The 17,499-nt window shown below is 40.3% G+C and overlaps 1 protein-coding gene across 1 annotated transcript in view; it reads left to right on the top strand.

Annotated features, from left to right (window-relative positions):
- p3h2 (prolyl 3-hydroxylase 2) overlaps positions 1–17,499 on the top strand; it is a 59,456-nt gene that overhangs the window by 40,483 nt on the left and 1,474 nt on the right. The window contains exons 2-14 of the mRNA XM_068707390.1: positions 2,022–2,174; positions 2,935–3,124; positions 7,713–7,844; positions 10,075–10,202; positions 13,733–13,822; positions 14,308–14,348; positions 14,805–14,896; positions 15,030–15,157; positions 15,247–15,342; positions 15,454–15,604; positions 15,920–16,037; positions 16,193–16,268; positions 16,484–16,624. Of these exons, the coding sequence (XP_068563491.1) occupies positions 2,022–2,174; positions 2,935–3,124; positions 7,713–7,844; positions 10,075–10,202; positions 13,733–13,822; positions 14,308–14,348; positions 14,805–14,896; positions 15,030–15,157; positions 15,247–15,342; positions 15,454–15,604; positions 15,920–16,037; positions 16,193–16,268; positions 16,484–16,624 (1,536 nt within the window). The remainder of the gene's footprint in view (positions 1–2,021; positions 2,175–2,934; positions 3,125–7,712; positions 7,845–10,074; positions 10,203–13,732; positions 13,823–14,307; positions 14,349–14,804; positions 14,897–15,029; positions 15,158–15,246; positions 15,343–15,453; positions 15,605–15,919; positions 16,038–16,192; positions 16,269–16,483; positions 16,625–17,499) is intronic.

Raw genomic sequence — 17,499 nt, 5'->3', positions numbered from 1 at the left:
CTGCTTACGCATGTTTTGTTCTGTTCAGTTACTGTCAAACACAACATAACTGTGGCTCAGAAGTTAGAGCGAGTCGTCCCTCAATCAGAAGATCAGCAGTTCAATACCCTGCTCCTTTAGTGGTGGATGTGTCCAAAGGCACGACACTTAACCCCGAACATTGCTGCAAATTATTTATGACTAGTTTTTTTGCTTCGTTGCGTGTACTGTATACAATAGGGAATGAATGGAAAAAGAAGAAATTTAAAAATAATTAAAAATAAGCAATGGTTACGTCTAAAATGAATAAAAGAGAAAATACTCAAGTAAAGTACCTTGAATTTGTACATAAGTACAGTACTTAAGCAAATATACTTGGTTACATTCTACCACTGATCATAATTTTCACTCTTACCACTTGCAGCTTATCAAAACCAGTGGCGGACGTGCATTTCATACCTGGGCCATCACTCGTAAAAATGAAGCTCAACACCTACAAATACACTAACTGCAGAGTGCAGATACTGTACATGAATACCCGCATGGCGGGATGCGGCGTCATTAATGAACAATGCATATAGTCAAAATCAATTCAGCTAAAACACACATTCCACCACACACTCAAGAGCACGAGCCATTCAAATATTATTCATATCAGAGGGAACAATATTACCCATATCATGAAAACTACAGAGTAGTAACGCTATCACTCCCTGCAGGAAATACACGACACCTTAGTTGTTGTTACTGTCTGTCAACACCGAGAGGGAAAATGAGTCCACTTGAAAACACATGAATCTTCAAAGTAGATCACTTAAAAACTTAAACTTAACTTTAACAGTTTAACTTTAACACTTTGCGTGGAGTATATAGACCATTGATTAATGAGTTGATTAAAATAAATGAATTAACAACTATTTTGATTAATTTATTACTTTAGTCAAGCATTCATTAATTCCAACTCCTCCACTAAGAGGATCTTTGGGTTTTGGACATTTTAAAACTTTTGCACTATTTTCTGACATTTTATTGACTGAACAAATAATAAGTAAATTAAGAAAATAATTGGCAGATTAATTGTAAGTTTGTTTTAAAGAAAACATAAGGTGAAAACGTGTACCTTTTTAGCATGTGATATATTAATTGTGGCATAATAAGTTCCTATTTGCTTCTTGTCTGTCACAGCATACTCATATTTTTTTTTCTAATGTTCTTTTGTATTGTTTTGATGTGCTTGGTTTAGTTTATCAGTCAACCAGCTGATGTATTACAGCTGCTGGCTTTCATCCGTTTCATCTTTAAGTCTTCGTCTGCACTGTATCAGTATCACTCACAGACACACATCAACATTTCCCTGCCACTCAGTGTTTCTCTAATCTTGCCTGCAACAGTAAACTGTCTCTTTTCCCATGTGTTTGTTTGATATATTTCTTAGGAAGAGGTTGTGATGCCTGCGGTCAAAATTTGTTGAATACTCCCAACATCAATCAAGTTCATAGTTTTGAGTGCAGAGACCTCATTCGTCATAGTAGCTGCAGGAATAGTAAACTGTGATAAAGATGTCTCTCTCTAATGACAAGACGTGGATGGGAACAGTCCGTCAGTTTCAATTAATTCAATTCAGAAATATTACTTTTTTCAAGTGGACTCTAAATCACTTGCCAAGAATTGATTTACAGGAAACGTTTGAATGCACCCTCGTATTTTAGTGAGTGATCTGTTCTTACTGCAGAAGAATGCCTGCAAGTTGTCTCTCTGATTTTCCAAATTGTCTGAAAGCACTTGAATTTAAGAAAATTCAATTTCTGTTTGATTTTTATCCAGTTTCACATATAAAAGAAAAATGGATTTAACAGAATCCCTCCTTCCTATTTTGTGATTGTGTTGGGCAAATACTTCTTCCTGCAGTTACAAACTCACTAATTTGACCTGTCATGACTTATTTTAGTTAACTTCATCAACTACACAGCTAAATTTGTGCCTTCACAGGTCTGTTATTATTAATTTATAACATTGCTCTTTCTTTCTCTTTCTCTCTGTAGTTGAAGCAGCCTGAAAAGGCAGCGGCGGCGGCTCACACTTATTTCCAGGCCAACCCAGAACATGTGGAGATGGGTCAGAACCTGGAGCAGTACAAAGACCAGCAGGGCGTTGAGGAGGAGCACTTTGTGGACCGAGAAGCTCGGCCTCATCAGGTACGCCACAATATCTTAGTACAGAGACGTGTTAACATTTTGATTCTTTTTTTCTTAGCTGAGAATGTTTCAGATCATCAGTGTGACCTACTTTCATCTTTTTCTCAAATCAGGACAAAGTGTCTGGCTACTTTTTCTACTTAATTTCTCTCTACTTCATGTATTTCCTGAAGGGAAAAGTACAGCTGTGGTCCCCGTATGAAGGGGCCTTTGTGTTAATGGCACTCTGAGTTTAATGACTGGAAACTCTTCAGTGCTTGTTGCGGTGAAACCCTGAATGCTGAAGAGTTTTGGATCCTTTTTGCTCTGATTCTTTTACAATCTCATTTCTCTATTCTCTCTTTATCTTCAAGTCACACAGAACCTTCTGGAAGAAGTTACACACACTACTTTAATCTGTCATTCACACCAACTGTACCTCAACTATACTTTCCTTTACTTTTCAATCCAAAAGACCATAAATGAATGTATATTACATCTTGTTATAAATGTATTCATAAGGAATCCTTTCTGGCAACTGTTTAGGTTAACCCACCCAACATTTCTTCTGTTTATTCCAAACATTGCTGCAGGAAACGGGCTGTGTGCCAGAGGACTTGTAAAAAGAATTTATGAACAACAAACATTTGCTTATACAAAACTGTCAAAGATAAATATCTCATTACACCGGCATATCATAAAGAGCTTTGCTGAACACCGGAGGTCATAAATACTCATCCCATCATTCCTAACTCTCATGATCCTCCGTCTCTCCTCACAGCGCTCCTTCGCAGCAGCAGTGATATTGTATGATAAAGGCGACCACGAAGGAGCCATCGCTCTGTTTGAGGCGGCGTTGGTGGAGTACTATAAAGCAGACTCGGAGTGCCGGGCCCTGTGTCAATGGCCGCAGAGGTTTGAGGGCCACGACTACCTCCGCTACCGATACAGCCTCCATGAAGTCGTATCAGGTAAGAGCCGACATCTTGAACAAGAAACAGAAAACAGTTGACATTCATCTTTCCTGCATTTATTCTCAAGCAGCACAAAACATGTCCATGAGCTGCATAATGTCAATAACCAGGGAAATATTAAGGTCATATATATATTGCATTGAAATCCCAGCACAAACATGGACATGATTTGCATTTTGGATATGATTTGTTGGTGTAACCAGCTGTATTTATTCTTCACAATGGCAAAATTAGAGAAATAAGGAGCTATTTATCCTGCAAGTTTCAAATTGGAACCAGGACTTTGTTGTTTAGGTTCTGGTTTAAATTCTTCACACCCTCTTTGTGTTACATTCACAACATGTTGATTCTGATATGACAGCTGGCACTAATTTAAAAAAAACATGCAAATACAGGGATTAAGCAAAACCGTAAGATGGCATCTAACATTGGTTCAAGCTGTTTCAGGGTTTTTTTTTATTGTAGCATAATAGCATATTTTGATATTTTATTGCTAGTATGAACTGATGTCTAAATTGACCACGTCCTGCATGTTGAAATCCAGTAGAACGTTGCTCAAATGTTCTTTGCCTTCTAAGAAACCCTGCCCTGTGTTTTCTGTTGATTTGAAAATACCACAGTTTGTGTTCATTTTTAGACACGCCGCCTTCTGACAGTGGTTTCATAAATCCAGTTTTTAGTTGATTCAAAATTAGACTGTTCAGTTGTGAAACATTTGATCAACTTGACGTGACTGTTCCACCAACACGTGACTGAACTGCATGGCCCTGAGCCCGAGCTGGGCTTTGTTGTGGTGAGATGGAGCCTGGGGACGCTTAGACAAGGCCAAACAACACCCTTCATGCTCACTAGGTGATCAAATCTCTCTGGCAGTGGCTTGGCACTGGGTCAAAGGGCAGACGATGGATAACAGCCATTAAAAAAGGCAGCTGTGTTTAAAGGAGCCATATACAACATTCCGATCATTAATATAGCAGCAAACAATTACTTGCTATGTAAATATATGGTGGAGTAATGTCTAGCTGAGCATAGAATAAAGTCGCTCTCACTCTGTGTGCGTCATTATCCAAGCTTCTCCTTGCTTTGTTGACATAAACGGGCCTTTAGTGCATGTTGGTGCATGTCAGCGTACCCCATTGGCTAGCTCACGGCCATCGCTGTGCACTGCTTTCATATTGTGGTTAGAGATGATAATACCATCCCAACCGACAGTGTGGTTGTGGAAGCGTAGCGCCCATCCTCTGGTTCCCACTCGGGTAAACACTGTTAGTTCTGTTAGCCCGTTTGCAACAGTTTGTACTGTTAGTGCGGTTAGTACCATTAGCTGCGAGCCTCCGGCTCAGGCGTCGCCATGTTGAGAGCCATTGAGCCAATAGAAATGCTCCCAATCTTGTATATCCCAGACACATGTTGCAAGATTTGATCCCACAGGCTTCCTTCAGTTGTTCATTGTTGTATGGTTTACCACAGCACTGAGGTCTGAGGATTATTAAATTAGGGGGAAAACTGCACCCAGCTCTTGTAAATTCAGGACACATTCCACATTTTAGGGTTTATAAACGTTATCTGAATATTGACATTACTTTAACAGGCGAGACCACATTACAGACCCTTGGGAGTCACTAAACCTTACTTATGATGTTAAGACATGGTGTGGAAGACTCGTGACATATACCAGGGCCTGCTCATCCAACTGCCTGCCCAAATCAATGTATTGATCTTGGGAGTATTTAGCTTCCACTGTATGTTTTAACAAACTGGTTAATAGAATCAATCAATGGATAACGTGCAGATCCAAAGGAGAAACCTCAGCACATTAAATAATTGTACACGGTCTCTTAAAAATAAATCAAAAGTTAAAAAATATAGATAAGAAATAACTCAAAGGAAGATTGGTCCAAGCCCCAGTTAGCACCGAAGTGTTGAGTGATATTCTCTCTGAAGTGGACTGTGTTCAGTTACAGCTTTGGGATTTGGTAGATATGCTCTGTTACCATCTTTGACAGTCCAGAAAAATAGCCTGAATCAGAGCCAGAACAGCAGTCTGAGTGCACCCAAAACGCCACCGAGTAACTACAAGACTCTTCTTCTCTGTCTCTCTTTAACCTGAAGTAACCTTGTTTCTTCCTCACTGCAATCTGAGGGCTTTTTCTTCTTAAAGGAACATTTATTACAAACAGCAAATGTTATTGTTGTGTTGACTTCCAGTGGAATATGTAGATTGTTTGAATAGTTTAATTTGGGGCTCGCGGTTTCTGGTTCAGAGACTTCCTTCTACTTTGTTAATATTTAAACTTGCAAAGTTTCTTTCTTTCATTGTTTGATAGTATATCTTATTAATGACTGTTGACAAGTTTAAATGCAGGTTTTAGAACTTTCTACCAACACCTGAACACACCACCTGGTACCCTTTTCCATGCACAGTCCATGCTTTCAGTTACAGATTTCAGAAATGTTTTGTGGTGTAAATTTGACCAAAGTAGACCGCTGATTGTTTACTGTTTCATTTATTTAGACTAACTTGCAGCTTGATACCTTTAGGAAATAAAACAAAACCCATGTCTGCCTGCACAGCGGGGTGAAATGCATTAATCAACTATAGTATAGTGCAAATGGTGTGCAGCCAATAACTTATCTTCCTACGGACAATCAGACGCTTTTGATGTGGAGGGAAGCGTGTAACCACAGCAAAGCACCAGATCATAATAACCTGATTATACTGATATACATACACATCTACTGTAGTCAGTGGTGCTTCTGATGACACGAGTCAGGCCTTTCTCTCTGGAAGTTGAGGTGGGTTTTGTGCAGTAGCCGCAGCTTAATTGCTGACAAGTGTGCTTTGTCTCAAATATGTATGGCCAGGTTGCATAAACACAGAAAAGCCGCTTAATTAGTTTTGGCCACGCTTTGTTTTACTTAAAATCAGGGGATTATTTTCCATAGCACCACTCCAGTAGAGTCTGTGATTATAATGTTTATTTGTGTTAAGATGTACGTTTGTATTTTTTGAGAGTAATATAATCCATTATGTCAGTTAAATATAAGAGAAAGTATTTAATTGAATGACTTCCTCGTGTAGTGATTTGATTTTGTTAAGAAAAAAGAAACTGCTTTACCGGTCCTGCTTGATTCTGGCTTAAAACATTTCATATTCCTGCTCCTCTGAGACTCTTGAAGAGATTGAAAAAGACCACAACTCTGCTGTCTGGGTGAGGAAAGTAGCACTGCAGCTGCTCAAGAGTGACCTCACTTTACAATCACGCTCACAAAAACACACACACACACACACACACACACACACACACACACACAATCATGCTTTCATCCACTCTGATGGTTCTTCTCTTGGGGCTCGACATAACGAAATAATATGTAGTGCCTCCTGAAATCCGTTGTTCCTCAGGTGGTGATGAATCCTGTTTGTTAATCCTGCGGGGAAGACAAAGACATGAAAGCACTTTACTGTTATAAAGGGAACAAGATTTAGTTGATTTACTTCACAGCAACAGGGAATAACATGATGTTGGACATGCTGTATTTGATTTGATACAGCTCCTCAAGTTGAACTCACTCCAGGTTTTTCCCGACAAATAACAGACCCTTCACTAAAATGGGACAAAAGACAATGGAATAAAAGACACAACCAATGCACTTTAAGAGCAACTTTCAATATCTGTTTTATACAAAGTTCTTATTATTTTCAGCATAGGAACAAATAGTGATGCTCTCATATTCAATGGGGGTTTACATAAACAGACGATAAATACACTTTATCGGCTAAGTGATGTAGCCTTGATGCCAAACAGGTTTGTCCGTAGTGCAATGAAATCAATATAATAAGTGGAGATCAGCTGCTATTAGTTTCTCTTACAACTGTAATGTTAACAAGTTATTCATTATTTTCAGCTGTATTTCCAGTGGTCCTTTAACCCTGAACTGATATCACACCAATGATCTCAGCAGAGTTAATGGCTGTGGGCATGGGACCAAACTGGAATAGTGACCATATTGCATTGGTGCATTAAATTTGCAGCAGACCACACAGTCGTATAACTGACTCAATATACCCAGTGGTATTAGGCATGCAGTAAAGTAACTGTAACTGTAGTATAGACGCTGTAACGGGAGCTGGTGGCCACTGTTCTGGTTTGAAACTATGTTGGACTGATCAAACCTTTGTTTTAGTTAATCAACCAATACAAATGTTTTTCTGGCAAAGACTGCATGTCTGTCCATCCTGGAGGAAGGATCAGTCTTCCTTTTTTCTCCCATCAAAGTTTTTTGGGGGATATTTTCCTCCTATAGATAAAGAGGATTGTAAAGCCGTTTAAGGACTCAAAAATGCTTTCAGATATCCAATTGTTATTATTTATAAGAACTGTTGTTTTATAACTGTAATGCTCTATTCTGCTGTTTTGCTGTTTTCTTATCCTCACCTCAGTTATATCGATATTGGGAACACTGGTATCTAGCCCCTAAACCAAAACTCAATGAAATAAGAAGCCAAATGCAACATTTAAGAAGCAGCTAACTATCTCAAAGTGAAGCTGATGATCTGAAAACTGATCTGATTTTGTTTTAGACCACTTCACTCAGGTGCTGCACTGTGAACACGAGTGCGTTCGAGACCTCGCCACCCGGCCGGGCCGCCTCTCACCGATGGAGAACTACCTTCCTCTGCACTACGACTACCTTCAGTTTGCCTACTTCCACGGTAAGTTGTTCAAGGAATGTAATACTAGTGGATTTACTGATTTAATTTCTAACAATTTTTAGGTCAAACACTCACATACGTTCATGTACAAGAACTCATCGTGACCACAAAGAGCTGCAGATGGGCCGAGCCAATCAACTGTTGGCCGCACCCCGTTTAGAGTTTTTCATTGTTTCACAAGAGTTACATTATCTTTTATATGGGCGTATCCAGTCTGATGTAGGAGCTCTCAGGTGTGCGTGTGCGTGTGCGTGTGCGTGTGTGTGTGTGTGTGTGTGTGTTTGTGTGTGTGAGAATGAATCAATGAACAGGCTCAAGTCTTCTTTTGTTGTTGAAGTAGAGAGAAAACCCTTCTAGACAAGAGTGTTGGCACAACAACAAAGTGTAGTTGGGAAAGACAGTGTGCTGAGTGGTTGCGAGATCACCAGATTATACTTAATGACCCATAAGCATGTGGCTCTAATAAAACAAAGTGGATCACTGGATCTGTGCAAACACACTGAGAGCAGGCTTTGATTTCTAACAGCCGCTGCTGGGTGTCTGTCTTTATCTGCCTGTCGGTCTTCTTGTCTGTGATTATAAGTCTGTGGAAGCCTGAAAAGTCTTTAGTTTATAAGAAGAGTCATTCAACTGTATTATAAAGGGAAAAGGCTCACAGCTTAGTGTGTATCACTGCTTATGAAATCACAAATCTGCTTCTGTTTTTTAAGTTACATCCTTTGTTTTTTTTCTGATATTAAACCCAATTATAATATTATCTATTGCTGTAATTTTTCAGCCATATTTTTTCTATATTTTTGTATTCTGCCTCTCTGTATAGAACTTTAGTTTTTGTTGTTACTGGCAGTCCTCCTTTTCAATAAGTGTGTATTCACACACAAAGGATTCACAGGAAACAATGTATGCATGTACTGGGCGAGTTTCAGAGGATGAAAGCCAGTGCTGGTGTAATTCGCTCATAAATTCAGTATTGCCATTCTTTTTGTAGTCTTCTTAATTAAAGCAAGATCTATTTTAAAAATAAGGTTGAAAACATTTTAAAAGTTTAAATCGTATAAATTGCTAGCCGTATGCTCACAGAAAATCTGTATTTTTATGGTGTTACCCATCATGACTTTACGTTGCTTTACATTTTTGTCTGTATTCTGATCATTTAATGGGGAACAAAAAATACTGGTAGGATGCTGCATTCCTGCAGAGGAAGGTTACTTTCAAATGCAATTTCTTAATGTATTTTAATCTTGAATAAACATTAAAAATGTTAAATAAGTACTTGTTTAATCACTTGTGTGTTACCCACTTCAAACTCAAGGCAGTGTATGATTTACTTGTTGGCAGTCAGGTTTTAAACATATGGAATACAGAACTATTTCTCATTTTTAAAACCAGGTTCATTAATTTATATCTAGCATAATTAGATTGTATGTTTTAGCAGTATGTTGCATGTTTTAAATAGAGCAGCATTTTTACTTCTTATTTCAAGTACCAGCATTTTTTCTGTCACAAGTCAGTAACTTTAGTACTTCAATACCCAGCAACACTGTGGGCTGTAAGCAGTTAAAGCAGGATTGTGCTTTAGCTGCTTACGTTTCCTGAATAAATCCCCAATGACGTTTTTCTGTTTGACTGAGCTCAATTCTCCAGACTCTTATTGACCAGGGAAGACACAGCTGAAAGCAGCAGATACGCTGCCTCAACTTAGGCCAAGACAGGAAGTCTTATGTTAACCCTGCGCCTTTACAAGCTACTAAAGAATGTGTTTGTGTGTGTAGAGCAGAAAGTGTGTATGTGGTTACCGGCGTCTTTATGGATCTGTATTTGAACATAAATAAAAGTGTGTCTGCGTATGTGAATCTCTGGAAGACCGTAGGACGGTCCTGCTGTATGTTTGTCTCACTTCATCACTCCTCACAAGGCTCAGTCGTGTAATTTTTCCACTGTCAACCAGAGTGCAGCTTTTGCTCCATTGTGGTAATGAGTTGGGAGTGTCATGATGAATGTCAGCCATGATAGATACATTTCACACACACACACACACACACACACACACACACACACACACACACTGGTCATCCAGTCCATCCAATCGATGGCTCAGCAGAAACCCAAGGCCTCTCTGTTGATAAACAGATCCATAGCACTACCAGAGGTCAAAACCTCCACAGGTTACCATTGATTGTGTAAAAGACAAAGAGAAACCTCTTAAACTGCTTTCTGTCTCTCTCTGCAGTGGACAGGCTGGAAGAAGCTCTACAGTCCTCCCTGACCTACCTGTTATTCCACGAGGGAGAGGAGTCCATGACGGACAACGTGGATTACTACAGAGAGATGCTGGGACACGATGGCAAGCCGAGAGAGGTGAGGATCTGCTGCCTTCGAGGGATGGGGAGGGGCAGATGGTTTTGAGGCTGAGAATGAAAGATACAGTAAATACCAGGATGGATGAATATTTGGTGTGTTTTTACAGAGTTTTTATTAACTTTGAATGGCAATCTCATCATGAGGATTTTTAGGGATGGATGGATCTTTGTGTCTGTGTAAAAGCTGTGTTGGTAAAAGAATTGGTGGAACAGCATCAATGACTGGCTAAATACATTAACAGAGTTCAGTTAGAAACAGTTAATGTGAAAGTAAATCGGCATTGGGGAGCTGTGTGTGTGTGTGTGTGTGTGTGTGTGTGTGTGTGTGTGTGTGTGTGTGTGTGTGTGTGTGTGTGTGTGTGTGTGTGTGTGTGTGTGTGTGTGTGTGTGCGTGCGTGCGTGCGTGCGTGCGTGCGTGCGTGCGTGCGTGCGTGCGTGCGTGCGTGCGTGCGTGCGTGCGTGCGTGTGTGAAGAACTGAAAGATGACAGGATGACATTATTCAAATTAATTAGAAAAGACATATGCAAGACACACTACATGTTGGTTTGCAAGGAAAGAAAGATTTACAGATCAAAACTAATAGACCAAACTTAAAATATTAAAATGATCTGCAGAATCAGGCACAATATGAAAAGCTGCTCGAGATTTTAGGTGCCACAACTTAAAGGGTTCAAGCTTCACTTATTTTTATCCTGCAACACGGGCTCGCACAATGTAATGCAAGTAATAGTCCCTTTATGCTACAAAACAAAGACAAAACTATTTTTCACGGTGCAGTATGGGGGATGAGTTGAGGAGTCCAACTGTCTGCTCTGTAGTCTGGTGGCTCGACAGCGGATACTTTTGTATCACTTGCCAGATGGCAGCAGGGTGAACAGGCTTTGCTGGTGTCATTTAATATCCTTTGGGGTCTGCGCAGGCACCTCACCTCCCCAATATCCCTGATGCTCGGTAGATGCGTACCAATGATGATCTTCTGTCCTGAGCCGTTCACATCCCATTCCAATTTGTAATGTTTCCAGTCAGGATGGTTTCTTTTGCTCCCCTGTTAAAGTTTACAAGAACTTGGCACAGGAATTTTGCTTTTTTATGTTTCCTTTAGAAATACAAGCTTGTTTTCTTTTGATTTAGTTGATGTAATAGTTGGGAGAACTTAATATATCATTAAGGATAGTATAGTCTCCAGTTAGTTGAACAAAATACCTTCGGATCGTAGGGAATGTAGGGAAAGAGACTGGAGAGGAAAAGTGTGAATATGAGGGAAAAGGGGGAGAGAGGAGGCAGCAGGCCGTTTGCTGTATTTCTTGGATGAACTTGCTATTCGCTGCTTGGCGGCTATTGCCTCTTGAAGTTTGCTTTTCACTTGTACTATATGGTCTTCATCCAGCTGGAAGTATTAAGCAAATTTTGCTAAGTAAATGTGTTTATAACAACATATTTCTTCCTCTGGCTGTGCTCTTTACTATTTCCTTGCCCGCTGGTATTCATAACACTCTGACTGATTAAAGGCTGAATGTCTGCCCACTAGAGAAAATTCAATTTGCTAAGTCTGGCTACCCATCAGCCACTTCAGTATCGAGAATTAGGTCTCCCTAAAACTCTGATCAGCTGCTTTGAAAAGTCAAGAAGCTCCTTGTTCAAGTCTCAATTACACAACCTCTTTTTCCTAGAAAGCCTGGTACTCATTATAGCGAGCGAGGCTCCCAGCAGGAGTGTGTGTGTGTGTGTGTGTGTGTGTGTGTGTGTGTGTGTGTGTGTGTGTGTGTGTGTGTGTGTGTGTGTGTGTGTGTGTGTGTGTGTGTGTGTGTGTGTGTGTGTGTGATAAAGGGAAGCCGACGTGTTGCAGCTCATGCTTATGTTTTTCTACTCATAGCTTACATTTTTCTAGCCCTCAAGTCTTTCCAGTCCCATCAGTTTACAGTACAGTCGTTGGCCCACAGATCGCCTCTCCTCTCTGCGCCCTCTCTCCCTCTGGCCTTGGGGAGCTCATTTACAGAGTCCTAGATCTGAGTGCCAGGCCCGTCCTGCCTCCCTGCCAAAGAATCCTGCTTTCAGGAATGGTGGAGGAGGAGGAAAAGTCATGTCGGAGTGCCCACAGAAGTCTCTGGGACAATTTGAGAGCTGTTTATATTAAGGGGGCTGGAAAAGGATCTTCTGTTTTTTTAACCACAACAAGAAATACGCTACTGGATGCTCAAGTGTCATAATATTCATCATCATGGCTTCAAATCTAACCACCTCTCTGTTTCTCACACAGACAAAAATACAAAAAAGCAGGACTGTATGTAGTCTTAGAACATTTACACTCAGTTGTACAGTATACAGACAAAACTGCTCTTACACAATGTCTCTTTCTGTTGCACATACTCTATGCATACACAACTAGAACTAGACCAGTAGATCAGCTGATATTAGCATGCTGCAAATATCTGTAATAAAGGTGCTAAAAATGAAATTGGGGGCATTTCGATTGCCTGTAAATGACTCTCAACATGGTGACAGCTAAGCCGGCGGCTGGCAGCTAATGGTGCTAACCGTGCTAGCATATTAAACTACGACAAAAGTGCTGACAAAGCTAAGAGTGTTTACCGGGGGTTTGGGGGGGGGGGGGGACTACATTCTCTCCTCAGGTTACTCCACTAGAACTTTACATGGAAAATAGTTATTTGCTGCTATATTTATTTTTAGAAATTCATAATGAGCGCCTTTGAACATTCAGAATGTATGAGCTAACAAACAGTGTTTCCATTACATAGTGTTGTCCACCAGAGAGTTCAATTTTACACCGTAAAATGTCCCGCTCACTACATATCTTGGTCATAATGCTTTAGTAACCCCATTTAATGGAAAATGGTTATGTGTTTATTTACACAATATCAGCCAATATATCATTATCACATTTGTTTTTAACTTAAATGTATCAATAACAGTATTGGCCTCAACAGTTCTATCGATACCAACACACTTTCTGTCATTGTCTGACTCTTGTCACAATCAACCTTAATGCAACGCCAAAAGCAGCACCAGCTGTTACTGTCTGAAACAAGGCTTGTGAAACAGCATATTTTTGCTTCCATTCAAGTTTTTACTTGGCAGGAAATGTAGTGAAAATGTCCTTCAGGGAAGACACAGAGAAAAAGAGAGGCCATCACACTCCATTAGTCCTGACACTGAGCTGAGGGAAATACTCATTGTGGTGAAAGGGTGAGGACAGGAGTACACTGTCACTTTAAGATTTTGAAAAAGTTATGGTGATGAGCTTTGATACATGACAGATTCATATTAAACCACCAATACTTTTATCTTTGCTGTAACTGTGACCATGAAAACAATGCTTTGATTCTCAATCATCTAAATCATTGGCATGAATGTGGAATATTTTGTGATAGTACTGTTAAAATATATAATGTATTTCTCTCCCTTTTCTGCAGTTATTTCCCTCCTATACATATGTCAAGGACAAAAGTGTTTAAAATTACCTTAATGACCCAGAAAACTGTAAACCTTTGGTGTGTTTGTGTTCCCAGGAAGCTGCATGGTACCTGAGGAGGCACAAACAGGAACTCGAGCTCCTTCTGATTGGCAGCAAAACCATGGGTGTGGAATTTATAGAAGGGGTAAGTTAACAGAATACACTACAACATCCCAACTCTTGTTCATTTTTCATGTGTTACTATAAACTCAAAGCAGACTGCAAGTATTTATTGACAGACCGGTGCTCTTTAATTCTTGGTTTTGCCTAGAAATGAAAAGAGGTTGTGTAATTTAACGGCCGGTTATTCGTAAGCCAGTCCACATGTGTCTGATTCAGAGCAGATCTCCTGCTGGGTGTGTAAACGCATTAATGTGCCCCTGCTGCTGGCTGACTCAAAGCAGGGTAACAGGTGTCTGGCACTGCCACCGTCCACTGTCCTCTCAGCCAACAGCGACACCTGCTGGCCACTTTGACAAATATCATATTTCACACGTCTTTGGACACAGCATTTATGAAATCAGTCAAATCAGTCCCACTGGTGTCTTCTTTGTGTTTTTAATTACTTGCTGTCACCAGAGATTTTTAAAGTAAGTAATGTTCAGATTACACTCCTTGTCTCTCTTGCAGAATTACTGGAGCAGCACCGGTGGAAGAGAGGACTCAAACAGGTGAGAGATATCTGCATCTGTAAAACTTTGAAAAATGAAACATTGAGTGTAGTCTTGTATATATTACTATAGTTTAACTTCTCATTACCAGCTAAAAACTGCATGCGACCTGCTCAGCACCAAACAACAAGCAGACACAGTTAGCGACTAACTGGTGGAGCATTTAGAAGCTAAAAAGACAGATACTTCCCTCAGAAGTGGTTAGAGACAGAAACGGAGTGAAAGGAGAACAAATATTAGACTGACATTAATGAGGTGGTGGGAAACACATCTCCAAATGAATGATAATGTTGCTAGGCAACTTTGCTGACAAGTTCACTCAATCAATATGTCAGCGTTTGCTTGTTTGTGCTTCCCTCAAGTGGCCAATAAAATCAGTTATTGCAGGTATAAAGTTTAAATTCATAGTTTTGGCCACTAATATCAAAATGCCTTCTCTGTTCTTTGTTCTTTTAGGATTCCCTCCGGGACAGACGGCTGGATGGAGTATGTGCCCATTTCAGAGAAGAAGAACGTCACTGTCGCTGCTCCACAGCAACTCAAAGAAGGTAAACCTTCACTGAGATGAAGCAGAGCAGTTAAACTGCTGTTAAACTGCTAAAAGACAGTTCAATCTTCTCTGACCACCATGGCTGAGATAACATGTTGCATTCTTAAAATACTGTTGTGTGATCTGTGTAGGTGGCCCTTTGGTGTATGACAACGTGCAGCTGGTGCAGAACTCTGCGGCCTTGAACGGGACCCAGCGGGTGCTGCTGGATCATGTTATGTCTGAGGAGGAGTGTTCAGACCTCAGACGCCTGGCTCATGTAGGGACATTACACAACATTGATAACGTAATGATTTTTACATCTTAACTTTAAAGCTTAATTCTGACTTGTTTTTTCTTGTCTGCAAGGCTGTCACCATGGCAGGAGACGGTTACAGAGGGAGGATGTCTCCACACACTCCCAATGAGAAATTTGAAGGAGCCACTGTACTCAAAACCCTGCAGGTGCACTAACCGCTAAAGATTAACAAATGATGTGTACAATGTGTCACAATGGACTGTTTTACCTGTATAGTAGCTTTCTTGATTATTTACACTGTTTTTTCTTTCCTGCAGTACGGCTATGAGGGCAGAGTGCCGATGAGGAGCGCTCGCCTGTTCTACGACATCAGTGAGCGAGCTAGACGTGTTATCGAGTCTTACTTCCTGCTCAACTCCACCCTGCACTTCTCCTACACACACCTGGTGTGCCGGACAGCCATCACAGGTCACTCACCCACAGAAACATACTACGAAACACATATACCATCATTCGATATTGAGACTTAAAGTGGCACTCTCAGATTTAGCTCAAATTCCTTAAATGTACTTGAATAATTACAGTCAAAACGTTTGTCAGGAAAAGAACTCCAACAGTAAGATTTGTAAATGATCCTAGTTCATCTACTGCATGATTGGGTCGTGGTAGACTTAAAAATAACTAACCAAGGAGGAAAAACATGGGAAAGTACAGAAGATGTTTTATTTTTTGATATGTATTTATGTTAAAATATTAATTTGCGTGTTGGTTGTCTGTTCACAGGCCAGCAGGATCACAGGAATGACCTGAGCCATCCCATCCATGCTGATAACTGTCTGTTGGACCCCGAGGCCAATGAGTGCTGGAAGGAACCACCAGCGTACACATACAGAGACTACAGGTATGAGGCTCCCGTTGTCAACACGATTGAAAATAACACACCTACTTTGCTGCAGCTGTACTACACAGTAAAAGATGAATAACGGTCTCTATTATATCTCTTAAATTTAATGTTGAGTCTGTACTGATCTCTCCTTTGCTTTTTTTAACTTTCAGTGCACTGTTATATCTAAATGGAGATTTTGAAGGAGGGGAGTTCATATTCACAGAAATGGATGCCAAAACAGTCACGGTAAGATGGTTTCTCCCGACATGTGAGATTTACTGTACAGTTTATGATCGGCTTTGATGCTCACTTGGGATTACACTCTAGGACCCTCCAGCAGGACAAATGCCTGCTTAAACAGCCAAGCTGAATGTAAATGTGTTGGTCTTACTAATATGAACAGATGATGGTAATTTTTAACCTCACCTCCGTTCCTGCTCCGTCTCCTCCATCCTCTCCAGGCATCAGTGAAGCCCTTATGTGGCAGGATGGTGGGTTTCTCATCAGGAGGGGAGAATCCACACGGTGTGAAGGCCGTTACCAGTGGGCAGAGGTGTGCTGTCGCTCTGTGGTTCACCCTGGACCCGCTCTTCAGAGAACTGGTAAGATAAGTTAATCTATTATTACCATATGGGCAATAATCACTTTATGTTCATTTTCTTTGAAAGGAAATGACAGGTAGTTATGACAGGGATGATACTTTGGGTTATAATCAAATACAAACTGATGACATTCCCATCTGCCTCAGCTGTACTTTGTGTTTACGGCTAGTAGAGTGCTGCAGGGAGGACTTATTTTTGTAGACCAATCCCTGAAAGCACCATAGCACTGGTTCCCTTGAAAAAAATCCAATGGAATTCTTCCATTCTTCCAAATAAGCTCTGTGGCAACACAGGTTTATGATAATTACACGTTTTGTTCTGCAAGATAACCTTCAGACATGAAAACCACTTCAGTGACTTTTGAAGCGTGAATGCAATCAGCAGTAAAATGCTAAAGTTAGGTTATTATCAAACTACTCCACACTCGCATGACCACAGATATACACACCGAGGCTGGTAAGGGTGGACGAGTCAGCGTTAAGGCGTTTGTCTTTTTTAAGACCCGTAAAGGCTTCAAAATCCCAGAGAAGGCTATTTACTGACATGTTTTATATCATAGAACAAAACTTTAAAATCTCCTCCTTTCATCTGACTCCATCTCAATCTATGAGACAACGCAGTTTAAGCTGTCCTAAATCGTAAACTGTGGAAACTAAAGGGAATCATTTTCCTCCACATGAATGGAAGACCTTAGATCCACTAATATATAGATATAATTCTTAGTCAGATATGACACGTTCATGTTCTATGAGAACTCCCTTCTGATGAATTCTCTGTGAATCCCTATGCTTTGGCTAATGAGTTCAGCTAAGTATAATTGTTTCTCTAGCTTGAAAATTAACTTTCTTTTTATGTCTCTGCGCCGGACTCAGCCG

This window comes from Cebidichthys violaceus, unplaced genomic scaffold (assembly GCF_023349555.1).
Source record: "Cebidichthys violaceus isolate CVI_PGR_0920_01 unplaced genomic scaffold, fCebVio1.0.p SCAF_13, whole genome shotgun sequence".
Taxonomy (NCBI): domain Eukaryota; kingdom Metazoa; phylum Chordata; class Actinopteri; order Perciformes; family Stichaeidae; genus Cebidichthys; species Cebidichthys violaceus.
The sequence above is the reverse complement of the archived record's forward strand: the minus strand, read 5'-3'. Positions and strand labels throughout refer to the sequence as shown.